We start from the raw sequence: 27,446 nt of genomic DNA, 5'->3' as shown, positions 1-27,446 counted from the left end.
AGAAACCAAACTTAGGACTCCTACCTAAGGGGTAGGGGTGCAACCTTACTTAACATGGAGGATACCAACTTGCATATGCTGATGTGAGTTAAATGGGATAAACTTGTATGTAAAATGCTTAGCAAAGGTCCCAGCCTAGGGTGCCTTTGTGCAAATGGGTCTCAATCTTCAGAGTGTGAAGGAATCCTCTGGGGAGCCTGCTGAACCATAGCTCGCTGGGCCCGCCTCCAGACTTTCTGATTCTATATGTCTAGGGTGGGTCTGAGGTTTGCATTTCTAACAGGTTCTCAGGTGGTCCTGATACCATTGATCCCAGGATCACACTTTGAGAATCACTGACCTCGACTATAAACGACAGGAACAATCTGCTCATTTACTAAAGCACGCTCAGTGACGAGTACAGCTTCCAGCACAGGCTACAAGTGCAATTTTTCAATGTATGAACCACTCTGTGCCTCAGAATAACTAATATTTACCATCAACAATATGAGAGAATAACTTTTGTGTACAGCAGTGCGCAAAGGTAATTATTAAATGAATGAGCATTGTTGAAAGGATTAAATGAGGTCATGTATATTTCTAAAAATCGTAGGAATATTAGCTACAATTGTTGTTACTCCTTCGGGGTAATAATAATTACTCCAGAAACGGTAGCTCTTCCCCATGCTGAGGGCATTCTGAGAGCAGAGACCACCTGGCTTTCCCGCAGCTCTGCGTCTGAACCAAGGCGCTGTGTAAAAGTGGTTAATAACAGCTGGCTTTCCCTGAGTGCTTACTCCGGTGCCAGGCAATCTACGTGACTATTGAAGGGCAACAAGCTATTAGAAGAGCATTTAATATTCTCTCCATTTTACAGAAGAAAGAAACTGAGGGAGAGATTAAGTTGCCCAAGAGAGCGAATTGCAGAGCCAGAACTCGAACACATGAAGTCTGGCAAAGGTCAAGGGTGAGAACCACCCCGAAGACGGAAATCAGTGGGGTCAAGGGTCGGCAGGAAGTGGCTACGGACTCTAGATCGGAGGTCACTAACATGTCATAGGCCATTGAGGGGTTGTTACTAAAGATAGTTTGACTTAGTCTTTTCAATCGCTTCTCAGCTGGTGGGACCGTAAAGCGACCAGGACATTTGGGTGGGGGAAAAAAAAAAAAAAAAAGGGCGCAAAAGAGTAAGAATCTGCGGAGCCGCCCAAGGGGCGGTCCTGCTGAGTAAAGGAAGTGGCGCATGCGCAGCATCCGGGTTCCTGGGCGCATGCCGGTGCAGACGTGGCAGAAGGAGTGGACCGGTCCCGGAGCGTGGGGGTGGAACTTCCGGGGGCGACACTACAGCCCCTCGGAACCGGAAGTGGAGCCTGGGAGCCTTGACGTTAGGAACGAAGTCGAGCCTGGATCTGGAGCCGGGTGAGGAGTGGCATCGGGAGGTTGGTGGGTAGGAATGAAGAGGAGAGGCCAGGGTTCTGCCAGATCGGAGTTCTGTCTGAGAAGGAAGGGAGGAGCCCGGGGGCGGGGCCGGGTGAGAGACCCTCACCTCACGCATCCGCAATCCAGGATCAGTCTTAGACCGTACCCTCCTTTCTCACCTCCCGGCCCAGATTCCGGCTCCCGCTTCCTGCCCGGAGCCTGCTGAAGGGCGCAAGACGCTCCATCTTCGTGCTTAGTGGATCATCCCCTTCATCGTGGCCCGAGAACCTCCCTTGGCTTCTCGGTCTTGGTCCCCGGCGCCCCCAGCCTCCGCAGCTCGACTCCTTTCAGACTTCTAGAAAGCTTGCCCCGCCCCCTGGGTTGTCACCCTCGACTGTCCACCCAGAGGGGAGTGGAAACCTGAGCCTGCTCCAAACTCTTGGGTGTGTTTGAGGGAATTATTTCCCGGAGAAGAAGCTCCTTTCCTCCTACCCCCAGCCCTATACTGACTTTAGGAAGATGAAGGGAGGGAAACACCTGTCAAGCTTAGTCTTGTGACCTGTGTAAGGTTTAGGATTTGGAAGAACAACGCCTGAGATGGCTCTGAGTTTAAAGAATTCTAGTCCAGGACCATCTCAGCTTTTCTTTACTCAAGATTATATTTCCTAGCAAAGGGAAGAGGTTCATCGTTCCACTGCAGTAGCTGTGAGCTCTCCTGCTTCCTGGGTCCCTTCTGTCAATAGGATAGTTGGAATGACAAGGCTGTTTAAAGTAGATGTGATCCGGTAGTCCTGTTCTTGGAAGGACCCAAAAAAGGGCCTCTAATTCATCCCTCTGTTGCTGGGCAAGATCGTAATAATTTTGGTGGTAGCCTAGATTCATGACAAGCATATAGAGAGCAGAAACAGGAGAGTTGGAGGAGTGCATTGGGATTTGGAATACTCCTAGTCCCTCTGCTTGATGGATAAGGTGAATGATCTTTTTTCCATGAAATCTAACCTTGCTGCTGATCCTTGAATTATTTTCCTAGGTTATTGTGAGAAGTTTTTTGTGCCTGGCCTGCACTCAGTTCTAACCTGGTACCTTGCTAGAGTTTTCAGGTGTCCTTTACATTTAGTTATTCTAATGCTTCAGTTCTAAGGTACACACATTCTTTTTGGGGGAAGATTGGAGATGGAGTAGCATTTGGATTTTTGTAGTTTAGCCAAAGAATGTCATTTCTTTAGTCAGTTCCTCTGAAATTTGCCTTTTGAAGGGCACGGAATTTATCTGATCTGCTTTAGACATGTAGCCTGAGTGATTAAAAATGACTAGCACATTGGAGGGCATTCAGTGTTTGTTGAATGAAAGGATGCTAGAGTGAATGAATGGAAAGTGGGAACGCTGTTTCATTTACCTGTAATATCACAATAGTTCATCAGTGGTAGGACTCCTTGTATGTCTAGACACTAGAAATTATACCACTGGGGCATGGAGTCTGCTGTTCCATTCCAGTGGACTTATCTGAAGTTGAAATTTATACCCTCTTGGCAGTGACAAAGCATGGGGTTCAGAGTAACAAAATCCTTACTTTGGGGAGGTAATCTGGCTACTGGTTGGGGCAGAAAATTACAAAGATCCTGTGGAGTGTGGGGAATGATTAGGCTGATCACTGCGTGATAATGTCAGTCCTTTTTTTGTCTCTACTTCCTACTCTCTATAGCTGATCTGTTTCGAGATTTGATTTTGACTAATTTCTTCTCTCTTATCTAATAGGTGAGACCAAGTTGGGGATGCTCTCATAATGAACGTCAACCAGTCAGCTCCACCTGTGCCACCATTTGGGCAGCCCCAGCCTGTCTACCCAGGGTATCATCAATCCAGCTATGGTGGGCAACCAGGGTCCACAGCCCCTCCCAACTCATATGGAGCCTACAATGGGCCAGTACCAGGCTATCAGCAAGCACCTCCCCCAGGTTTGTTTCCAAGTTTCCTTTGATGTAAGGAGGGGAATCAGTAGTCTTTAGGTTGGGTTGTATTGCCCTACCAAAATTGTCTAGAGAGTTGGGGTGACGGATTGAGGAACATGAATCTGGCTCTTGGTCACTGAGATCCCCTCCCTGGGTAGTCTGCCCTTCCCTGTTTTTACATAAGGTGACTGTCTTCCTGCCTTAAGACATCAAGTGGGAACACATCTTCCATGCTCAAAGGCAGTTCATTTCCTGAGGGTGTCACCCTGTGCAACCTCACCTGGCTGCGTTGTTTACAGATGGATGGAAGGGTTATGGTTACAGCTTCTTCAGAGCCTATGATCAGGACTGAATATTTCCTGTTGACCTAAAGTCTACCTGAAATCACTTATTCCATATATATATATTTTAATCCTCACCAGAGGACATGCTTATGGAGAGAGGAAGGGAGGGAGTGGGGGAGAGAAGGAGGGAGAAGGAGAAAGATCCTTTAGCTGCCTTCCACACTTGCCCTAACTGGGGATCGAACCCACAACCCAGGTTATGTGCCCTGACTGGGATTGAACCAGCAACCTTTCAGTGAAAGGTGCATAGGGTGATGCTCAACCAACTGAGCCACTCTCGCTGGACGTTCCTTATATGTATTGATAATGCCTCTCATTGGACGGACTGTTCTGTTGGGACATGGGAAGCTAGTTCATGGATGAAAAGTATGGTGTTTGTGTGCCTGAGTTTTTGTGCCTGTCATATCTTTGCTGATACCATTCCTTCCCTTTGCTTGAATTTCCTCTGATTCTTAGAGGCTCTGTAATATCAAGGCAATAACAGAAAACTGAGAGGTTCTATAATATTAGGGCAATAAGAGAAGACTTTATCTGGTTCTGCCTTAAAATCAGTATTTTGTCTTTTACTTTACAGATTACTCTAGTACTCTACAGATTATCCATAAGGACTTTTTAATTTATTTATTTATTTATTTATTTATTTATTTATTTATTTATTTATTTATTTATTTTTAAATATATCTTTATTGATTTCAGAGGGAGGAAAGGAGAGGGAGAGAGAGATAGAAACATCAATGATGAGAGAGTCATTGATCGAGCCCACAACCCGGGCATGTGCCCTGACCGGGAATCGAACCCTGATCGCCTGGCTCCTAGGTGGACGCTCAACCGCTGAGCCACGCCTGGCCAGGCCATAAGGACTTTTAGAAAACTGTTAGCAGTATATCTTTGGTTAGGCTAGTTGAGGACTTAGGGTATGCCAAATGCTTTATGCTTTTTAAGAAAGTAAATCTCGTGAAGGGATATGGGACCAAGGAGGCATAGGTGAGATTTGGGAAAAGAAACATTACCATTTAAATTATAACTTTGGGGGAAAAATCATGAAATGGTGAGATTACGTCTCAGGTTTCCAGAGACACTTACTCTGGGTTGGGACTTTGGCTGAACAGAGTCCACCTCTGATCTGTCAAGTCCTGGTTTATCAAGATGGAGTTTGGCATTGCCTCGAGAGGAAGCTTTGTTATTGAGAGGAAAATGTACCTGGTTTGTGATTCCTAGTGAGCAGGTTCAGATTAGTAATGTTCCTGTAGGCAGGTTCTGTAGTGTATAATCTCTGCCGAGGGCAGAGCAAAAGAAAAACCAATGTTTGTACAGGGGTCAGCATTGTTTCCAAAGTGATATGTCAAGTAACTAATTGCTTTGTTCCTGCATTTCATGTGGGAAGGATGGTTGGGGACAGTATGCAGGAAGGATGATTGGGGCTAGTAGAAATAGCTGTGATGGCAGCTCTGATGAGCAGAAAGGATGGAGTCCAGTTTTTGTGAAGACATAGGTGGCAGCACTAATGGGAGGGCGGGCCACCTGACTGAACTGTTGGGTGGAAACAAAGTCTCCAACCTATTGGAACACTTTCCTGAGCCATGTGCTGTTGGGAGAAGTGGATGAAAATAAGATGATTAGGATAAGTAGAATATATGAAGAGGAGGTTGGCAGAATAGTCTCCCCAAGAGGTGCCTTTCTTGACAGCCTAGTTCAGTGTATTACTCGGTCATTTTCTGAGCCACTTTTCTCATATATCTTCTAAGTTTCTAATTTCTGGAGTATGATCTTTTTCCTTAAAAGGATTGACTTTTAGTCTAAGGTGAGAACATTAGGCTGTCCTGGATTAAGTGAGAGTAAGTATATGGTGATCATAGGAAGGCCCTACATTCTGTAGCCCTGGCTACAGCTTCACTTGTAGTATAACCTGTCTAGGAGAGTGGAGGCTCTCTGATTGGTCGTCAGTGTTCAGAATCTGCTGTAGTTTGCATGTTGATGGTGTCCTTTTAATTACAAAGCTATGGTATTGGGCTACTGAAGTTCTGTGCTTATTGATTCTTGCTTTGCACTCATTGATCAGGGTAGAGGAGAAAGTTATTTCCCAATCACTTAGTTTCTGTCCTTTACCCTCAGGTATGTCAAGAGCTCCACCTTCTTCAGGGGCCCCTCCAGCCTCAACAGCACAGGCCTCTTGTGGCCAGGGTGCATATGGCCAGTTTGGCCAAGGAGATGTACAGAATGGGCCTAGCTCCACTGTTCAAATGCAAAGGTATGTACTTGGGTCAACCTAAAGTTGGTCTGATGAAACTGGAAAGATTAGGAATGTATGCGGGCCCATTTCCTTTTCTTTGCCTTTTATTTATTTATTTCACCTTGTTTTTTTCTCTGTGAATTTAACAATCTTTTTTCTTTTTTATTGAATTTATTGGGGTGACATTGGTTAATAAAATTATATAGGCTTCAGGTGTACAGTTCTATAATACATCAGCTTTATATTGTATTATGTGCCCACCACCCCAAGTCAGGTCTCAGTCTATCACCATTTATTATCCCCCCTTTACCCTCTTCTACCCCACCCCCCCACACCTTTCCCTCTTGTAATCACCATATTATTGTCTGTGTTTATGAGTTTTGTTTTTGTTTTGCGTAATCCCTTCTCTTTGCCTTTCTTTTAGATCCCTTTTTCTCTTTCCTCCACCTTTTTGCATTTTGTTTTTATTTTTCTGGGTTATAGGTGCTGCTACAGTCCACTCTGTGGGTTATTGACCTGTCTTAGTACTTGTGTTCTTTTACATATTCTTTCTCTTTCTTTGAACCTGAGTTTTTTTCCTGACTAGACATATATCTTCAATAATTATTTCAGTTCTACTGAGCCTACCCTAAGGGAGAAACAGGAAGAAGGGACCTCAGGATTATTTGTCTCCTCTGACTTCCTTCCCCCTTTCCTCTAGATCAGGTATTTGGTAGGACTTATTGGCTAAGTTCAGGTGTGACCAGTTATGAAAGAAAAGATACTCAAAACCATATATGTCATTCTTTGAAAGCTTTCATTATTCATCAAGGCCAGTATATTGTTATTATAATCATTTAAAAAGGGGCGGGGGAAACCATTTAAATGATGAAAACTGGTGGTGCATGATCTGTATAACTGTGGGTAGGATGTGTAGTAATGGAAGAGTCGCTTTCTGACATTTTTATTGGGCATCTAGAATGTACATTTTTAGCATTGAATGCAAGCTTGGAGAAAGATCTTGAGAAGTTCTCCCTAACCCTGTATGTTGGAATACTCTGGGAGCAGTATAGGGAATTCATTCATTCATTCATCCACTCAAAAAGTATTTATTTTGTACTATTATGTGTCAGACATTATTCTAGAAGTTGGAGATGAAGCAGTAAACAAAACAGAATAAGTCTATGCCTTCATTGAGCTTACTATCTAGTGGAGTAAACAGGAGGTGACAAGTAGACAAATATAAATAAGAAATAAAACAGAGTAAGGATATAAAGAATGACTGGTGAGGAAGTAGGAAGCTGTTTTAAATACATTCATCAAGGAGAGCCTCTCTGAAGTGATATTTGAAACCTCAGTGAAATGATGAAGGGAGCTCTCCAAAGGTCTGGAGGAAGAGTGTCATAGAGGGCACAACAAGTGCAAAGGTCTCGATGGAGAAATTAATTTGGTGGATGTGAGGAAGAGCAAGAAGGCCAATGTGGCTAGCAATAGTGGAGAGTAGAGGAGAGAAAGTGGAAACATAGGCAGGAGCCATATTATGCAGTGCTTTGTAAGCCATATTAAGAAGTTTAAATTTGATTTTAGTTGCTGTGAGAAGCCATTGGAGAGTTTTAAGCTGGTAGTAATGTTCCCACTATTTGTTTATTTATGCATTGTATATTTTCACTGTAATATAAAACATACAAAAAAGTTTTTATGTTTGTTTGTTGTCTTAAGCCATACATTATTAATGTATGGCTTAATAAATTATAAAGTGAACCCCCTTGTAACTGCAACCCAGATTAAGAAATAGAACTCTGCCACATACCCAAAAGCCCATTCCATGTGCCCAATTAAATCATAACTCGCCCTCCCCCACTAAATAACCATTATCCTAACTTTTGTGGTAACCATTTTCTTGTGTTTTTAAAAACAGTTTACACTTAAAGGGACTTTTCCTAGATACCACAGTTTAATTTTGCCTATTAAAAACAAAAACAAGCCATGGCTGGTGTGGCTCAGTGGTTAGAGTTTGTTGATCTGCGCACCAAAGGGTCAAGGTTTGATTCCTGCAGGATGCAACCAATTGATGTGTCTCACATGGATGTCTCTCTCCCTCTCTGTGTTTCTCTCTCTCTTTTACTCTCTTCGTACACCTCTCCCTCCCTCCCTTCCACTCTCTCTAAAATATATATATATATCTCCTCCGGTGAAGATTAACAAAAAAAATCAACACGCAAACAAGAAAAGCAACTTGATGTGTCTTTTAAGTCTGTAGGTTACTACTCTATCTTTTTCTTACTGTTTATCATTGAAGAACCTAAGCCAATTGACCTGAAGAGTTTCTCACAGTCTGGATTCTCCTGGTTGTATATTCATGTTGCAGTTGAATGTGTTCCTCTTTCCTCTGTATTTCCTGCAAATTGGAAGCTGAATATAGAGACTGGATCCAAGTTTTATCCCTTTGGATAGTGTGGGGCAAGACTACAGGAGGCATATAATATCTTGTCTTTCTTGTTTTGTGATGTTAGGAATTGTTGATGCTTAATGCCTAGGTATATTAATTTGTTGGGTTTACAAAATGGTGATACTCTAATTCCTTTGTTTCTTTTTCACTTATTTGTTTGACTACCATTATAGACAATTCTTGTCATCTGTTATTTGGTTACCAGCTGTGCAACTCATGTAGAATAAATGCTTGATTCTTTACCTTTATTTACCAGTTTTCGAGAGAGTGAATTGGTACACTGTTATCTACTGAAGGTGACCAATTCTTTTTAATATCATTATGAATTTATAGATTTAGACATATTTGATGGGTTTCAATTCACTGTAATTATCATCATTATTGAGGTTGAAAATGTTCCATCTTTGACCGATTTGACATGATCCTAGCAATCTTTAAGTATGATAAGATGTTCCAGGCTTATACATGTTATGCCCGAGACCAGGAATTAGCCATTTTCCCAAGAAATCCTTTATTTTGTGGGTGAGAGATGATATATATGCATATTGTTAATAAAGGATATTTATCATCCAAGGATATTTTTTCCCATTGATTTTGAGATACAGTGAAAGGGAGGGAGGGGTGGGGGGATAGTGAAAGAGAAAGAGAAACATCGATGTGAGAGAAACATATCAATTGGTTGCCTCCCACACATGCCCTGACCTCGGGAATGAATCTGCAGTCCAGGTATGTGCCCTTGACCGGGAATTGAACCTGTGACCCTTTGGTGTATGGGCAGACGCTCTACCACTGAGCCACACAAGTCAGAGCAGAAATGATATTTTTTACTGTAATCTGGGCACTAGGAGTGTTCATTGCTACCTGATTAGTCGCTTTCTAGGCCTTTTCAGTGGACATAGTAAAGAAATACATATTTACATATATTAAAGGTAAAATACCTCATTATTTTAAATTTGTACTTCCAATTCAAACTGCAGACTACAGAGCCTTTACTTGACCTCTGTATTATATCTATATCTCTTCTTCCACACCAGGAATCTTGGTTCTTAAGGCCATAGGGATGATGGAATTAGAATATTAGAATATACCACAGTTTCTTATTTATTTTACCCCTATTACACACAACAGTCTTAGTACAACAATACTAACACTATCACAAATGTGATTACTAAAAATATTACTTGAAAAAAAATTACTTGAAAAATTTTGCATATGCTTTTCCCATTCTCTAATAATTTTTGAAAAATATTTTTTTAATTATATATATGGGTATATATATATTTTACCTTATTTATTTTAAAAAAGAGGTCACTTTCCTGGATTCAATAGTAGAAGTAGAAAGTCCTGTTAGGTTGTTGCAGTAATTCAGGTAAGAGATGATTTTGGTTTGGTTTAGGATGGTAGTGTTAGAGGTGTGAGAAATAGATTTGGGATACATTTTGAAGGCAGAGTCAGTTAGATAGAAAAAGGGGAATTCTGGATGTCTCTTGTTGGCTTAAGAAACTGGGTGGTATTTACTGAAGTGAGAAATACTTGAGAAGGAGCAGATTTTTGTGGGGGGGAATCAGGGGTTTTATTTTGTACATTATAGATTTAAGAAAGCTAATAGCTGGGAGACTTCTGGCAAGACAGCACAGTAGATTTTGAAATATATAGAAATAAAAAGAAAAAGCTACTAGTTACCAAGTAGAGATATTGAGTGAGCAGTTGTATATACTGCAGCTCAGGAATGATGTCAGGACAAGATACACATTTAGAGGTCTTCAGTATAGATATATTATTTAAAGCTATGGGACTAGATGAAATCACTTAGAAAATGAACATTGAGAGTAAAGAATAGAATTGAATACTGAACCTTGGAGCTTATCAGCATTTAAAAAGAAGTCAGAGGATAGTGAGAAAGAACAGTAGTGAGGTAGGAGATTAGCCAGGAGAGTGTGGCATCTTGAAACTAGATGAAGAAAGAATTTCAGGAAAGCAAGAGTAATTAGCTGTGTCATTTGCTGCTGAAAGCTAAGATGCAGACTAAGGATTAGCCATTGGGTCTGGCAAGGTTTGGTGTCACTGACATATGTAGTTTCAGTGGAGATATGAAGACGCTGTTTAGTTGAGTGGGTCAAAGAGTTTCAGCTAGGTAGTAGATTAATATAACCTGAAAAGCCATTTGCTACAAACATCTAGAAAGGAGAAAAGAAAGAGAAACAAAATTTTTTTTCAAGTCCATAATCAAGCTTAAAAGAAAGAAAGTGAAACCCTCAAGTGCTAGACACTCCAAGTGGGGATTGAAAATGAGAGTGGTAAGCTGACACTGTGGTTGCCTTGGCAGAGGGTGGGAATTATCATCTTGAGATCTGGGGACTTAAGTTTAAGCAGGTACTGGGGATGAGGGATCAATCTTTTTGCTTTTCTGAGCTGAGGTTTGGAATGAAGACCTTGTTTATGAAGTCTGGACCTGGGCTGCACCTTCCATGAACAGAGAGACTAGAATATAGTCTGCACATTGGAAGAGGGAGAATCCTGTTTCTTCTGGCTGGCTGTGGATAACGGGGTGAGGGGTGGGGGGTATTTTGGGACTGCAAATGGATGTAAGGTATCTTTTTGGAGTCGTGAGAATGTTCTAAAGGTGGATTTTGGTGATGGTTGCACAACACTATAAATTTACTAAAAATTGTGAATTGTACACTTAAAAGGAGTGAATTTGATGGTATGAAAATTATATCTCAAAGCTTTTTTTTAATAAAAAAAAAAGATCTTGGATGGCAATATCATTGGAATACCTTCCAGAAGCAAATGTGAAACAACCACACTCCTTCAACCCAGTCTGTAAGAGATTCTCAGGAAAAACAATATTGATTAGAATAAACAGAGACTATCAAGGAGAGCAGATAGTAGAATAGTACCTTGAAAGCATTAAGGGAATATAATTATCAACGAGGAATTACATACCTAGCTAAAAGAGAGGGCCAATACAGACATTTTCAGACAAAGATTGAGAGTTTACAGTGTATAGACTCTGGTTGAGAAAACTGCTAAGGAAAAAAAGAAAAATGAACCCAGAAAGAAGGAGCTTTAAAGAGGCAGAGAAATAGTAATTAAAGTAGAGACAGCAATTCTTTTGTAATGTTTGGCTAAAAAGAGGTGCAGAAGCTTGAGGTGGGTGTGAGGTTTTAGGGCAATTTTATTTGATTGGATTTAAAAAAACACAACTTCATGGAGATAATTTACATACCATGTGAATTTAAAGTGTACAATTCAGGTTTTTACTGTATTCACAGTTATGTGCAACTATCATCACAGCCAGTTTTAGAACATTTTTTTCATGTCAAGAAGAAACACCATATCCTTTAGCTAAGTAGCTACAACTGTGTAGCTATTCCTTCAATTCCCCACACCCCCAACTCTAAGTAACCATTAATTATTTTCTGTCTCTCTTGATTTCCCTATTTGGACATTCATATGACTGGAATCATATACTATGTGATACTTTGTAACTGACTTCTTTCATTTAGCATAATGTTTTCAGTGTTTATCTATATTGCAGTATGTATCAGTACTTCTTTCCTTTTTATGGCCAACTAATATTTCATTATGTGGATATAATACCACATTTTGTTTATCCATTTATCCCCTGGTGGACATTTGGGTTGTTTTCACCATATTGGTTATTTTTTGAGATGTTGGTATGTTTTTGTGCTGATGGGAATGATCAGAAGGAGAGAGACATTGAATGGAAAGTGCATTCTAAAGACAAGTTCCAGAATGGAAAAAAGATATTTACACATAAAATAGACATAGCCCAGTTGGCGTGGCTCAGCGGTTGAACATCGACCTATGATCCAGGAGATGGAGGTTCAATTCCCAGTCAGGGCATATGCCCAGGTTGCCTCAATGACTCTCTCATCATTGATGTTTCTTTCTCTCTCCTCCTCTCCCTTCTTCTCTCTAAAATCAATAAAGACATATTTTTAAAAAATAGTCATAAACACATAAAATAGTGTCTAGAGTATGTAAAGAACTCCAACTTCTTTTTTTTTTTTTTTTTTAATATATCTTTATTGATTTCAGAGAGAGGAAAGGAGAGGGATAGAAACATCAGCGATGAGAGAGTCAGTGATCAGCTGTAGCCCGCAACCCGGGCATGTGCCCTGACTGAGAATTGAACCCTGATCCCCTGGATCCTAGGTCGACGTTCAATAGCTGAGCCATGCCCGGCCGGGCTCCAACTTCTTAATCAATAAGAAAAAGTCAATCCAGTTGAAAAAATAATAGACAAAAATCAGAATAGGTATTTTACAAAAGAAGAGATACTAATGGCCAAAGAACATATTAAAAGGCTGTTCACTGATGATCGCCAGATGGGAGGGGGGTTGGGAGGATGGGTGAAAAAGGTGAAAGGGATTAAGAAGTACAAATTACCAGTTATAAAAACAGTTACAGGATATAAAGTATATACAGCATAGGGAATATAGTCAATATTGTAATACCTATATATGGTACTAGACTTACCAGGCTGATCACTCCTAAGGTATATAAATGTCTAATCACTGTGTTGTATACCTGAAACTAATATAATATTGTATGTCAATGGGAAATAAAATAAAAGCCCACACTTTGAACCTCATAAATGATGAAAACACACACATACACAAATTTAAAAACCACAGCAGGATTCTCTTGTGTGTCCATCAGACTGGCAAAATTAAAAAGTCTGACAATACAAAATATTACTACAGATATGGGGTAACAGGAACTCTTATCCACTAGTGTTCAGATGCAAATAAGTACAACTTTGGGAAAATAATTTGGAATTATCTGTTAAAACTGAAGATGTGCATACTCTATAATCCAGTAATTTCACTCATAATTATATGCCTTAGAAAAACTCGCACATGTAAACAAGTTAATTGTATATTTGTTCATAGCAACATGATTTGTAATACCCAAAAATTGGGAAGACCCAAGTACCCATCTATATTAAAATGCTTAAGTAAATTGTAGCATGTTTATTTAGTGGAATAACATTTAGTGATGAATTACAGCATAGATGAATTTCATAAGCATATGGTTGAACAAAGGAAGCAAAACCCAGAGTACATATGATGTGATTCTGTTTAGAAAGTTGAAAAAACTGACAAAACTGCACTATATTGTTTTAAAGACAAGGGAATGATTATTAGGAAGTTAGGAAAGTAGTTACCTCTGAGATAAGAGAGAGGGCTATGATGGAGGAGAGACACAGAAGGCCTTTGAATGCTAGTGTATTCTATTTCTTTTTTTTCTTTTTTAATATATCTTTATTGATTTCAGAAAAAGGAAAGGAGAGGGAGAGAGAGAGACAGAAACATCAATGATGAGAGAGTCATTGATCGAGCCCACAACCTGGGCATGTGCCCTGACCGGGAATCAAACCCTGATCTCCTGGATCCTAGGTCGACGCTCAACTGCTGAGCCACGCCCAGCCAGGCATCTATTTCTTGATTTCATTTTGGTTACATGGGTGTTTGAATTACAATTATTCAACAGTACATATATGTTTAATGTACTTTTTCTATATATGTTATATTTCACAATTTAAAAATAAAGTACTTTGGACTAAGAATCAGGTCTGGGCTCTAGTTTTAGCTTGCTCTGCCACTGTACTCTTAGTTTTTTATCTGCTTTATCTCCCTCATTATTTTATTGTGAGGATTATATTAAAGCACTTAGAAATGCTTTGTAAGTTGTAAAGCTATATACAAATACATGTACAGATGTTGGTTTATTATTACTAGGGCATGTGACAATAACATTGGGTAGTTGATAGAGTAGGACTGTGGCACATAATTATTAATGGAGTAGGACTGTGGCACATAATTATTCTGACAAGGACTTATGAGCATCTGCCATGGGGCTAACAGTATGTTTGGTGCCATGGAAGACAAAACTGCAAAGCCCCAAAAAGAGCTTAAGGAGGTAAGATTCACTAGCATAACACTTAGAAAATACTACTTGAATGAATGAATAAAAAGTGTTAAACTACAGGACTAATAGAAGCTGACCAAATATAATAAAGTACCAGTTATTCAGTAGAGACAAAATAAACAAGAAGGATAAATCAGAATTTCAGTATAATAAACCATTGTGAAGAATTTGATTCATTCTTGAAATCCCAGGAGCTTGCGTATAATACTTTATGTTGTAAATTTCTGTAGTGCAAGTTGCTATTTGGTATGCAGTGATATTGGAATGGTTTTGTATTTATATTAAAAGAGTTTTAAAAATTGATTTTAGAAAGAGAGGGAAGGAGAGAGAGAGAAACATCGATCAGTTGCGTCCCATACACACCCTGACCAGGGATTGAACCCACAATCCCAGGATCCGCAACCTGGGGATGCGCCCTGACCAGGAATTAAACCCGCAACCCTTTGGTGTACAGGACAATGCTCCAAACAACTGAGCCACACTGGCCAGGGCCTGTATTTATATTTTAATGTGCTATCTGATACCATGGGACTGTCCAACATAGCTATCCAGGTAATGAAGCTTTGCTAGATTGACCCAGCTAGAAGTCTACCTGGTTTATGTCCTGTTTCTCTAGTCCTTTCCTGGTGGAGTTTGCACATCTTTATGATTAGTACAGAATGCCAAACTAGCAGACGTGCTCCTCTAATCTTATAGATCTTTCTAACACCTTTCCCAGGATAAAGTAATAAATACTTTGGTTTAAAACTTAAACAATCAGCCCAGCCAGCATGGTTTAGTGGTTGAGCATTGACCTATGAACCAGGAAGTTACAGTTCGATTCCCAGTCAGAACACCTGCCGGGGTTGGGGGCTCCATCCCCAGTGGGGGGTGTGCAGGAGGCAGCTGACCAATGACTCTCATTGATGTTTCTATCTTTCTCTCTCCCTCTCTCTTCTCTCTGAACTCAATAAAAAAATATATTAAAAAAAGTTAATCAAACTTCATTCATTTGATCCCACATTTATTAAATGTCTTTTGTGTTAATACTTCTGTGCACCTTCCCTTTCAGCTCCTTTAGGGCTTCTAATTACAAAACTGAGGTGGTTGGTCAACAAAGGTTTGAGGCAAAGGAGGTGATACTCTAAGGAGCAGAGTAAATAATATTTGATCTGAGGGTGGTTGGCATGTGTTTGTGGAGTGAACCTAATGGAAAACAAGATTTGTCATGAATAATCACAGAATAGATCATCAGGAATGTAATTTATCTGCAAATATACAAAAGTATGAAGCTGTAAAAGAGACCAGGATGAGAGTACGATACTGTAAAACAATATAGCTTCCTATATGATGTGGAGTTCCTGCCAACTTTGAAGAGTGTCCCAGCCCACTAGTCCTTAACTGCCTGCCTTCTCTTCACAGGCTCCCTGGGTCTCAGCCATTTGGGTCAGCCCCATTGGCCCCTGTGGTCAGCCAGCCAACTGTGCTTCAGCCGTATGGCCCTCCCCCAACAAGTGCACAGGTGACTGCGCAGCTGGCTGGAATGCAGATCAGTGGTGCTGCGACCCCAGCCCCTCCCCCTTCAGGGTTGGGCTATGGTGAGTAGCTGTCACAATAGGAGTGTTACTGTTTTCCCTTTTTTTGGAAGCATCAGGCTGTGAGGGTATATGTTAATCCCTTTTATTCCTTGTTTCTGAGTAACTGGGACAGGCATTCCTGCTTCCCCCCACCTCCTGCCCCGGTATGTGATTTACTAAACAAGGAGGCAGAATGATGGGGGTTCTGATTCTACCTTTTCTACTTTTCAGGCCCACCAACATCACTGGCCTCAGCCTCAGGAAGTTTCCCTAACTCTGGTCTGTATGGTTCCTATCCTCAAGGCCAAGCTCCTCCCCTTAGCCAGGCCCAAGGTCATTCTGGGGCCCAGCCTCCCCAGCGATCTGCCCCACAGCAGGCCTCCAGCTTCACACCCCAAGCTTCAGGGGGTCCTCGGATGCCTTCGATGACTGGTCCACCCCTGTCTGGACAGAGTTTTGGGGGACCCCCAGTGAACCAGCCCAACCATGTGTCCTCACCTCCTCCTCAAACTCTGCACCCTGGTACCCAGATGGCTGGGCCCCCAGGACCACCGCCCCCTATGCCCTCCTCCCAGCAGCCAGGCTATCAGCTACAACAAAATGGTGAGTTTTTCCCAACTTCTGTCTAGGAGCCAAAGGTTTCAGCTATTCAGATGTTTGTTTGTTTGTTTGCTTTTAGTATTGCTTGCTAAGTGGTGAACTGTATGGACAGCTTCAGGGTATTATTACTAGGATATAGAGGTTGTAAGACATTATTTATTCTCACAATTCAGACAGTGTGGTCTTTCTTTGAACAGTCATTACTCTGCCTCATAAGTCTACATTTATAGGAGTCTAGTCATTTACCTGAGGCCTTAAGAAGAGAGGGGATTAAAAAAAAAAAAAAAATCTTTATTGATTTCAGAGAGAGGAAGGGAGAGGGGGAGAGAGACATAGAAACATCAGTGATGAGAGAGTCATTGATGGGCTGCCTCCTGCACACACCCCACTGGGGATCGAGCTTGCAACCCAGGCGTGTACACTGACCGGGAATTCAACCTCGATCTCCTGGATCATAGGTCGATGCTCAACTGCTGAGCCACGCTGGCCGGGCAAGAGAGGGGATTTTTAGTTCATCAACCTTGTGTCCTTGTCTCTCAGGTTCCTTTGGACCACCCCGGGGCCCTCAGCCCAATTATGGAAGTCCCTACCCAGGAGCACCCACTTTTGGCAATCAACCTGGGCCTCCTCAGCCACTGCCTCCTAAGCGCCTGGATCCTGATGCCATCCCTAGCCCGGTAAGTAGATACTTATGTGGTCCTGGGCAGGGAGTTTGTGGCTGCCAGATAAGTGACTCAACCTAGATGAGATGTTTGCCAGCATTTTCTGATTATTTTCCCTGTTCATTCATCTTATAGGTGTAGAAACTAGGTGTAATTTTTGACTCTGAATTGCAACTTGGGGCCCCAGAAGTCTTTTGTGGCACTTCTACTGCATAGCTGGACAAGAAAGGAAGGGAAGCCAGGAGTGATCAGCAGTGTCAGTAGAGCTCTGGGTTGAGCGCTGCATTCTGTCAATTATTGGACATAGCGTGGTAACCTCTGCCCCTTCTGTGGAGTAGAGGCTGTGTCCAGGTCTTGTCCTCTTAGATATAGTAGGACAGCAGCCTTCTTAATAGGTAGAGCTAGTGGGTATTATCTGGTATTAGATGTTAAGAGAAGGAAAGCCTCACTGTTTTCTCTCTGCCCCTACTTGGACAGTTTTAGGAGAAAGCCTTTAGTACTTTTGTTTGCTAGGCTCCTGTGTGAGAAAAGTGATCTACAGTTTACAAGGGCAGTTTGGGGAAGCGGCTTCTCCAGGAAGAGGGTGAATCTCATCCTTAGAGCCATCAGAATCCTCAGGCCTGCCTTATCATACTCAGAATAGAGGCTGGGACTGTACTCCCAAGTGGGGGCCACTTTATAGTGCTGTCTGCAACATTTGCTATGTCAGTTACCTCACCATGCTTAGCCATTGTCATATTCCATTCTGTTCTCTTCCCTCTTCCTTTGGGGAATAGTAGGGTGAGGGAACTTGTTGGCTATGGGGGACCTGAAAGGATTAAGCAGCCCCCTTCCTTTCCCGTCCTTTAGTGAGAAGGAGAGTCTGGCGCATGTGAAGGGAGGCTTCTTTCAGCATTAGAATAGTCCTTAGATGGGAGGTTTGGCCTTTTGGAGGGAATATCCCCTTCTTCCTTAAGATTTATCCCAGTCAACCCTTCTGTATAACCCCTGCTTGCCTCCTCTATGCCCTTCTCCCTATTTTTCTACATCGTAGTCTAAGCCATTAAGGCCTCTGCTGGGCCAGAAAGATTTGGAATTTCTGATCTAGAGAGAGCCTGATTTCAGCAGGACGAGCTGGGCTCCAGCTCTTCATGTCTAACTCACAGGGTTGAGAGAAGTAACATCTGCTTCTTGTTCTTTTGTCTCCCTCCCTGCATTCCCCTGCTGCCTTTATTATTAAAATACTAAAAAGCAACTCAATGAGCTGCCTCCTCAGCAGAAAACCAGGCACAGAATAGACCCTGATGCCATTCCTAGTCCCGTAAGTGCAGAGGGTGGGGGTGTGTGTGCGCGTGTCATCCCTGTGTTAGTGCCACCCATGCATGCCTGTGACCTCATCTTCACCTCATCCACCATGTCCATCCCTCTCCAGCCTTTTCCCTTAGTCCTTTTAGACCTCGCTTTTATAAACTAGAAGGATGTGCATGCCCCAAGTCACCATGTAATGAAGAAGTAGCAAGCTGCTAGCGGTGCCTTAAGTATGGGGTGGTGGAAGGTCAGGCTCTAAGGGTGGGGTCAGGTGGCATGTTCAGCTTTGGTGTTTGTCCTGCTGGCTCCTCCAGGAGCCTGCATGTGGCATTTGATGGAACAGGACAAAGGTGAGCAGTAAACCCTCCCCCTTTGGGTTTGAACTGTCTACAGCTTGTGGAGAAACATTTGTGTAGGTGGCTATGAGTGTACAAGTTTGGGATACTGGCATTTCTTACGGGGAAAGGGACTGCTGGTTTGGGAAGGTGTGAGCCACTTCTCATCTGGAGAGTCTGTTTGGCTCTGATATGTTTCTAAGCTTCAACTCCTTCTGTTATGGGATATTCCCCCTTTACTTTTTCTGGTTTTACCAAACTCATCTTGAAGGAATTGACCAAGGTCATCAGCCTACATAAAGATCTGATTACCAGCTTTGCAGAAAAAATTTCCCCCCCGCTTTGCTGGGTTGTCAAAATGTGGGAGACTGAGAATTGGGCTGTAAGGAATGGGTACTTACCCTCTTCTCCCCCAGTTATACATTGATGCTCACCTGAACACAGGCAGCACCCACTTCCTCACCTTACCTGATCATTTCTGGCTGTTTAATCCTCTCCTTACCCTGTCCCTTCTATTTCCATTGAATGTAGAGTCATTCCAGGTAGATTCATTTTTACATGGTTATTGTTGTCTGTTTTCCTGCTCTGACTCAGAATGTGTCTTGGGGGCAAAGGGGAATGGGGTAGGCTTGATGGGGGAGGGAAATGAAATCTGATCATGTTTGAAGGTTTCTGGAGTTAGGGGGGAAGCTGTCCTGGAGTTAGGGGGGAAAAGGGGTGATTATTATTGATTGAGAGTTTGGGCGATTAATAAAGCAGCCCATTCTTGGTGTTGCCTGTCCAGCATTTTGCTGCTAATTGTAGAGCAGAAGATTGGCATTATAGAATTTTATATGGTCTCCAGAAGGAGAGCAGGCCTGGTGCATGAGGTGTTCCTTGGCAAATTACTTGTTTCTGTGCTGCAGCTTCACCCTTTGTCCTGGCTCTCTGGGACCTGGTACTCCCTTTTCTTCTGTCACCTCACTCAGTTCACTTTTCCCTACAGATTCAGGTTATTGAGGATGACAGGAACAACCGGGGTTCAGAGCCATTTGTTACTGGAGTACGGGGCCAGGTGCCACCCTTAGTTACCACCAACTTCCTAGTGAAAGACCAAGGTGAGAAGGGCATTAACTCCTCCCTGTAGGGACTTTTACTCCAAGATTATCAACATACAGATGGGGTTTTTGTCAGTCTTTAATCAAAGACCAGTCCCTCATTGGTCTCTAGGGGGAAAAAAGCCACCCTCAGCTCTAGCATTTATGGGGGTGATGGGGTGGGTCAGCAATGGAGAGCTGGTTAACTGGAGGGATTCTGTGATCTGACTCAGGTTTTCTACCTCCTTCAGGAAATGCAAGTCCCCGATACATTCGATGCACATCCTATAATATACCTTGCACATCTGACATGGCTAAGCAGGCTCAGGTGCCCCTGGCAGCTGTCATCAAGCCGTTGGCAAGGCTGCCCCCAGAAGAGGTAAGTCAGGATATAACGAAAGGGAGGGAGGGAAGGGGAATAAGACTTCTTCCTAGATAAGATTCTGGAAGTCACAATAGAAGAAGTCTTGGTTGGGTGGGATGGGAGAGTATCTTCAATAGCTTTCTATCCCAGGGCTCATGCCTTAAGAGGGTGGTAGGGATAAGAGCAAAAGCCCAAGAAATTTCTGAATGGGAGCAGGGTCCATAGGGGAAACAAACAATATGAAAAGAGACAGGGTCAACTTGTCGGGGAAGAGACAGCTGGATTGAGGAGACAGCTGGATAGAGGAGCCTCTGAAGCACATCATTCTATTTTTTCTTACATGCTATCCTATCATCCCTGGTAGGTTAGGGATGTTAGGACAGCATATAAGAAAAAAAGATAAATTAGGATCCATTAGTCCTTCTCTTACCTGGCATGGGCCCTGATCTGTCACCACAGCTCTTGAAATCAGCATGAAAAAAGAAAGGGTTTGGCAACTGCTCTACCCTCATGTTCATGCCTAGCTTATCAAGCTTAGGGTGGATTTCTCTATTACTGGAAGCTCAAGGCTCACTTTATATCCTGCTTCTCTGTCTTACTGTGTTTTTCTCTTTCTGGATCTCAATGGGAATGCTTGGACACTGGCTGCTGGTATTTATATGTAGGGTGACATCTGCCTGGGGCATCAGTATGTATCATATAAACCCAGGGATGAGGAGGACAAGTGTCATAGATACTTGGCTGAGGAAGGAAGCAGGAGTCAAGATCCCTAGGCAAGAGTGAAGGGGACTGAAGATAGGGCCAGAAATGAGAATCCTAGGTAATTTTTGGCTTTCTCCTCATAGGCCCATGGCAGCCCCTGGCTTAGTAGGGCTAGTTTCACAGTCATTTTCTCCTTCAAGAAGTGACATTTTGGAGATGGGGAGTAAGGAGAGGGAACTATGGAATTTAGACTCAGGGATATTTCTGTGACTAGTACCCTCATCATTTGTCTTCATTCCCCTTAACTGGACTCCCTCCCCAGGTCAAATATCTGAGCCATTACTTCTCCCTCCAGATGGTTCTTTCTCATCTATTGCCACATATCTAAACCCACTGTATCTTCCCTGTATGTCTGAGCACTTCCCTTTGCTCCTTAGGCTTCACCGTATGTTGTCGACCATGGGGAATCTGGCCCTTTGCGCTGCAATCGCTGCAAAGCATACATGTGCCCTTTCATGCAGTTCATTGAGGGAGGGAGGCGCTTCCAGTGCTGTTTTTGCAGCTGTATCAATGATGGTATGTTCACAGTGGCTTGGACTGGGGAAAGATCTGGATTGCATCTTCAGTGTTCTCTTTCTAGTTAGATAGATGAGGATCTGTTATCTAGGAACTGGGGAAGTAGGACACATAAGGGGATATGGAGCAGTAGAATGAGCTCAGTCAGGGCCAGACTTACTAAGATTGAGAGTGGACCTCTGAATAATACTCTGCCATGCTCCCCACAGTTCCCCCCCAGTATTTTCAACATCTGGATCATACCGGCAAACGTGTGGATGCTTATGACCGTCCTGAGCTATCCCTGGGCTCTTATGAATTCTTGGCCACTGTAGATTACTGCAAGGTGAGAGAAGATAACATGGGGAGGAGCAGTGGATGGAGGACAATGAGACAGCTAAGAATTGCTGTGATCATTTCCCTTACCCCTTCTTTGTCCCCTTGATGTCGACTTCTCTCTAATCAACTGGCCTGCTTACCAATACTCCTCTCCCCCCAACATTTCTTTCCTTTGCAGAACAATAAGTTCCCCAGCCCTCCTGCCTTCATCTTCATGATTGATGTCTCCTACAATGCCATCAGGAGTGGTCTTGTTAGGCTCCTCTGTGAGGAGCTCAAGTCACTGTTAGACTTTCTACCTAGGTGAGAGGGAGCTCAGGTGCTTCCTTTGCATAATGATTTGGGGTGGTTGGGTGTCTTGGTTGACAGCAGGTGGAGCCTGATGTCATGAAACTCAATGGTGGAGGTGACAGATCTGGGTAACAATGTCACCTTCTACAGGGAGAGTGGAGCAGAAGAGTCAGCAATCCGAGTTGGGTTTGTCACCTATAATAAGGTGCTCCACTTCTACAATGTGAAGAGCTCATTGGCCCAGCCACAGATGATGGTTGTATCTGATGTGGCTGACATGTTTGTGCCACTACTGGATGGCTTCCTGGTCAATGTCAATGAGTCTCGGGCAGTCATCACCAGGTAAGAGCCAGATTGTGGGGGTAAAGTGGGGGTGGGGTGGGTACCACCATAGAAAGCCAGAGAGTTGAGCAGGGGAGGTCAGCAGAAGGACAGGAGCTGTGCTTCAGGAGTTTTCAGAGTCTGGGGGCCAGATAACTCTTCAGGGAATTTTGAGAACTCTGGAATCTGGATAGCAGTTTTGATTGCCTCTCATCACCTGTCTCTTCAGCTTATTGGATCAGATTCCAGAAATGTTTGCAGACACAAGAGAGACAGAGACAGTATTTGCCCCAGTTATCCAGGCTGGGATGGAGGCACTGAAGGTAAGGCTAGAGTCCCCAGCGGTTGAGTCCCCTCTGCCTCACTTTCCTCTGGCCATTGTATTCTCTGCGATACAACCCTTTTCTTCAGTGATTGATGACTGTCCAGTGAGTCAGCCTGTCTGACATAGCTGGCACTAAATAAATGACAAGGGAGGGGATGAATGAATAATAGATGAATAAGGGACAGAATAAACAAGTAGTCCTCTCTTCTTTCCTAGGCTGCCGAATGTGCAGGGAAGCTGTTTCTATTCCACACCTCCCTGCCCATTGCAGAGGCCCCAGGGAAACTGAAGAATAGAGATGACAGGAAGTTGATCAACACAGACAAGGAGAAGGTATGGGACTGGGAGACGGGGAGGAGGGTGTTGACTCTTCACAGTGCAATATAATCTTAATTTTCTTGAGGGGGACTCGCACTCGATACTCTACCCTTTCACATGTCACATCCATGACTACCAACCTTCTCCACTGCTCCCCACCTTTCTATCCCACCTCATCCCAAAGTCCTAGGTAGAATCTCTCTCTTTTTTTTTTTAAAAAAAGAGACCATTCTCCTTCTATTACAAACTCCTATGAGTAGATCTGAAGTTTACATTTCATTACCCCATATAACATATTCAGTTCTCAAATAGGGTGGAGTTGAGATATTGGAAAATTTTCTTCTGTTGCTCCCCAGACTCTGTTCCAGCCTCAGACAGGTGCTTATCAGACCCTGGCCAAAGAGTGTGTGGCCCAAGGTTGCTGTGTAGACCTCTTCCTCTTCCCTAACCAGTATGTGGATGTGGCCACGCTCTCTGTTGTACCCCAGCTCACTGGTGGCTCTGTCTACAAATATGCTTGCTTTCAGGTATGGCATGGGACTCTGGGTGGCACGTGGAAGCAGGACTGGGAATGTTTGCCTACATGTCTTTAGCTATTGACTCATTAATAGGAATAGTGTTAGAGGAGAAGACTGCAAGGTGTAAAGAAGAGAGCCATGAGTGTAGTGGTTGAGAGTGTGGGGCTTAGAATCAGTCCTGGGTTAATATTCTGGTCCCACCACTTACTAGCTAGCTATATGACCTCAGGGAAATTACTTATATTTTGTCCTTTGTTTTATCTGTAAAATGGGATTTTAATACTTATTAATTAGGACTTGTCATCAGGATTAAGTAATTATATATAAAGCATTTGGTGTGGTACCTGGAATGTAATGTGCTTAAGAGCTATTATTATTATCATCTTCACTGTTATTGTTATTATGATTCAGCAGTTTGTAGAGTGGAGGGGGTATAGGGAGCTTGTCTGCAGGATATTATGTGATGTGACTTTGGGCCTTGGGGGCTGCAGGTAGAGAATGACCAGGAGCGGTTCATGAGTGATCTGCGTCGGGATGTACAGAAGGTTGTTGGCTTTGATGCTGTGATGCGAGTCCGGACGAGCACCGGTCAGTCCTGGTTGAAGAAGAGCAGGTGGGGGGCTAAATCTGGGAGGGAGGTAAGTGGCACTTGTCATACCTTTAGCCCTGACCCTGTCCATGTGGCCTCAGGTATCCGTGCTGTAGATTTCTTTGGGGCTTTCTACATGAGCAATACAACAGATGTGGAGCTGGCTGGACTGGATGGAGACAAGACGGTGACCGTGGAATTCAAGCATGATGATCGGCTTAATGAAGAGAGTGGAGCCCTCCTGCAGGTGGCAGGCGGGAGGCAGGGGCTGGGGAGGAAGTCTCAGGTGTCATTTCACTGGATATAAAAAGGCTACAGGGACGAGGGTGAGAGGTGGGTAGAGAGAACTAGAAGAGGCATGGGAAGGGATGGCTTATGTCTTTCCTCTAGTTTAATGATATAGCAAAGGGGCGGTTTTCCAGAGGGCTTTGGCGAGGGAGGAATGTGAGCTCCCCTTTTCTCTCTTCCCCTAGTGTGCTCTGCTCTATACCAGCTGTGCAGGGCAGCGACGGCTCCGCATACACAACTTGGCCCTGAACTGCTGCACCCAGCTAGCTGATCTGTATCGAAACTGTGAGACTGACACACTCATCAACTACATGGCCAAGTTTGGTGAGGATAGAGGCAGGGCAGGGTGGGATTTGGGCTGAAAAAGGTGATGGTCAACGGTTCAGCATTCCCAGATAGATGTGATGGTAGGAAGGTACATGTAATGGAGTGCCTGACCAGTGACTGAGCTATTTCTGTTTCCCATCCAGCATACCGGGGAGTCTTGAATAGCCCTGTGAAGACTGTTCGTGACACTCTTATCACCCAGTGTGCCCAGATCCTGGCTTGTTACAGAAAGAACTGTGCCAGTCCCTCCTCTGCAGGACAGGTGGGGCAAGCATGTTGGAAGAGTTATTGGGATAAATGTTTGCATTTGGGAGGGATTTCTCATCATTATTGATTTTATTTTGATAACCCCCTTCAGTTGATCCTTCCTGAGTGCATGAAGCTACTCCCAGTTTACCTGAACTGTGTGTTGAAGAGTGATGTCCTGCAGCCTGGAGCTGAAGTCACTACTGATGACCGTGCCTATGTCCGACAGCTGGTTACCTCCATGGACGTGGCTGAGACCAATGTCTTCTTCTATCCTCGGCTCCTACCTTTGGTGCGACTGAGGGCTAGAGTGTGAGAAATTGTACTGATAAAGGGGCATCATAGAAGGACAGGAAAGATTCATATTATCTGTGTCTGACATTAATGAATTTGTTTTTACCTGTTATCTGATATAATTTTCACAGATAGAATTACTGAGGCACTTTAGCTTTCTGAAATTTTTGTGTGTGGGAGGGTGGGCAGTAAATGTGTCTTAGGGTCTTCAGTAATATTCTCCCCCCTTCCTTTTGTCTAGACAAAGTCTCCCATTGAGAGTACCACTGAACCACCAGCAATTAGAGCATCGGAAGAGCGTCTAAGCAACGGGGATATATATTTGTTGGAGAATGGGCTCAACCTTTTCATCTGGGTGGGAGCAGGTGTCCAACAGGGTGTTGTCCAGAGCCTTTTCAGTGTCTCCTCCTTCAGTCAGATCACCAGTGGCTTGGTAAGGGCAGGGCATCAAGGAGAATGTGGGTGTGGAAATGTGTTTTGTGTAGGAACCAATAAAGTTATTGTGCTAGTCCCCTTAAACAGCAGGGAACACTAGGAGGGCAGGGAGGGTGCTGTCATTCTTCCCAGGCTTCCTTGTTTCATGATGCATAAATCTGTGCTGCCCCATATTGACTGGACTCAGAGTACTTTGCCACAAGGATAAATGAATTTTGTGTTCCAGAGTATTCTGCCAGTTCTGGATAATCCGCTGTCCAAGAAGGTGCGAGGCCTCATTGATAGCTTAAGGGCACAGAGATCGCGGTACATGAAGGTAACAATGATCTGAATGTTGGATTTTTTTACCTTGTCAGGTCGTCACCTGGAAGGGGGGTGGAGAGTAAGTGACTGGGTAATGGGATTTCAGGGGATGTTGACTTCCCACTGGCTCTGCCTCATGACCCTGTGTTCTGGCCATAGCTTATCGTGGTGAAACAGGAGGACAAGCTGGAGATGCTGTTCAAACACTTCCTGGTGGAAGACAAGAGCCTGAGTGGGGGAGCATCCTATGTGGACTTTCTCTGTCATATGCACAAGGAGATTCGGCAGCTACTGAGCTAGAGCAAGTGGGTAAATGGCATAGGTTCCCAGGCCAGCTTCCAGAAAGTACCCCAGGGTAGCAGGGAAACCAGGACAGTTCCATATCTTATAAGTCATGTAAGCTGACCTCAGTCTATTTGGGGGGAGGGAGAGGTATAAAGAGACACCTTCTTTCTGGGCTCAAGTATCTCCTACTCTGTCATGTCCTGCTGATGGAAGGTGCCCCTATCTCCTCACTTTGCCCTTATTTTCCTGCTAATCCTGTTGTAATGAATGTAGTTTCTAAGTTCACGGTATATGATTTGGTGTTGGGGGATTTGGAGGCACCCAGACCCTGGGCGATATCATGTCCCTTTGTACCAACCTCCAAGAAGAGGGAACAGGCAGGAAAGAGCGGGGATCCCAGGGTTACTATGGCTGGAGAGGCTAATTCAGCTCAGTGCCATCAACAACTTCCTATATTAGGGATAAAACATACAGATGCACAAGAGCTGGGGTATAGACCTTAGGTAGTGGAGAGAAAATTGGTTGGTCCTTCTTGGGCCTGGAAGTCAGCAGCCAAGTCAAAATTATTGAGGGTGGTTGATTAGCTTTCTCAGCTTCCACTGCTTTTGTTCTCCTGCAATGATTGATCACTCCGTCGATAGAGGCAAGTTGTCAGAGATGAATGAGCCTGGGAACTGAGTTGCAAAGTATATTAACACCTGGGAGAGAGGTACCAGCCTCCTTTCCAGCTGGAGAAGCCCCAGCACTGGATGGTTCTGTAGGAAGCTCGGTAATCAACTTGCAATACCTCACAGAGCCAGCCCACATCCCACTCTGAGCTCCCACTGGAAACTGCTTCTCCAAGCTGGGGGTTGTTGGGGAGAGAGACAGAGGTGGCCAGAGCTCTGTTCTCTCCTCCCGGGACACCACTCGGGCTTTCGTATTGATAGAGTGGCTGACAGTTATCTTCCAACCCGAACTGGCTGGAGCAGGACAAGGGCTAGGTTTGATGTTGGCCAGAATTGCCTGCTCCCAGCCTGCGATGCCCCTGCTCTGGACCTCTCATTCTCTTCATTGGTTTATTTTTCAATGCATCTTTAATTTGTAAAGAAATAAAGTAAATTAAGATGTAACCAGCAGC

At 43.5% G+C, this 27,446-nt stretch overlaps 1 protein-coding gene across 3 annotated transcripts; it reads left to right on the top strand.

Moving 5' to 3' along the window:
• Nucleotides 1–1,314: 1,314 nt before the first annotated feature.
• SEC24C (SEC24 homolog C, COPII coat complex component) lies at nucleotides 1,315–27,437 on the top strand. Of its 3 annotated transcripts, XM_081158176.1 has the most exons (24): nucleotides 1,315–1,398; nucleotides 3,154–3,353; nucleotides 5,804–5,939; nucleotides 15,712–15,887; nucleotides 16,098–16,469; nucleotides 17,007–17,143; nucleotides 18,360–18,428; nucleotides 19,736–19,847; nucleotides 20,078–20,205; nucleotides 21,330–21,468; nucleotides 21,678–21,793; nucleotides 21,965–22,089; nucleotides 22,228–22,419; nucleotides 22,628–22,721; nucleotides 22,940–23,056; nucleotides 23,398–23,568; nucleotides 24,051–24,147; nucleotides 24,250–24,395; nucleotides 24,622–24,760; nucleotides 24,907–25,025; nucleotides 25,122–25,301; nucleotides 25,545–25,736; nucleotides 25,965–26,054; nucleotides 26,201–27,436. In XM_081158176.1, the coding sequence occupies exons 2-24, from the start codon at nucleotides 3,182–3,184 to the stop codon at nucleotides 26,339–26,341; spliced, it is 3,360 nt and encodes a 1,119-aa protein (XP_081014302.1). In that variant the 5' UTR covers nucleotides 1,315–1,398; nucleotides 3,154–3,181; the 3' UTR covers nucleotides 26,342–27,436. The 3 variants fall into 3 exon arrangements, with proteins under 3 accessions (XP_081014302.1, XP_081014303.1, XP_081014301.1); XM_081158177.1 differs by lacking the exon at nucleotides 18,360–18,428 and having other exon boundaries at nucleotides 26,201–27,437; XM_081158175.1 differs by having other exon boundaries at nucleotides 24,051–24,395.
• Nucleotides 27,438–27,446: the final 9 nt, after the last annotated feature.

The sequence above is a fragment of the Miniopterus schreibersii genome (assembly GCF_964146895.1).
Source record: "Miniopterus schreibersii genome assembly, chromosome: 14".
Classification (NCBI taxonomy): Eukaryota; Metazoa; Chordata; class Mammalia; order Chiroptera; family Miniopteridae; genus Miniopterus; species Miniopterus schreibersii.
The sequence above is the reverse complement of the archived record's forward strand: the minus strand, read 5'-3'. Positions and strand labels throughout refer to the sequence as shown.

Coding starts and splice junctions, on each gene's coding strand:
- SEC24C (XM_081158175.1), top strand. CDS start 3,182: ATGAACGTCAACCAGTCAGCTCCACCTGTGCCACCATTTGGGCAGCCC. Junction 5,940..15,711: donor TCCACTGTTCAAATGCAAAG/GTATGTACTTGG, acceptor TTCTCTTCACAG/GCTCCCTGGGTCTCAGCCAT. Junction 22,090..22,227: donor CTGTTAGACTTTCTACCTAG/GTGAGAGGGAGC, acceptor CACCTTCTACAG/GGAGAGTGGAGCAGAAGAGT.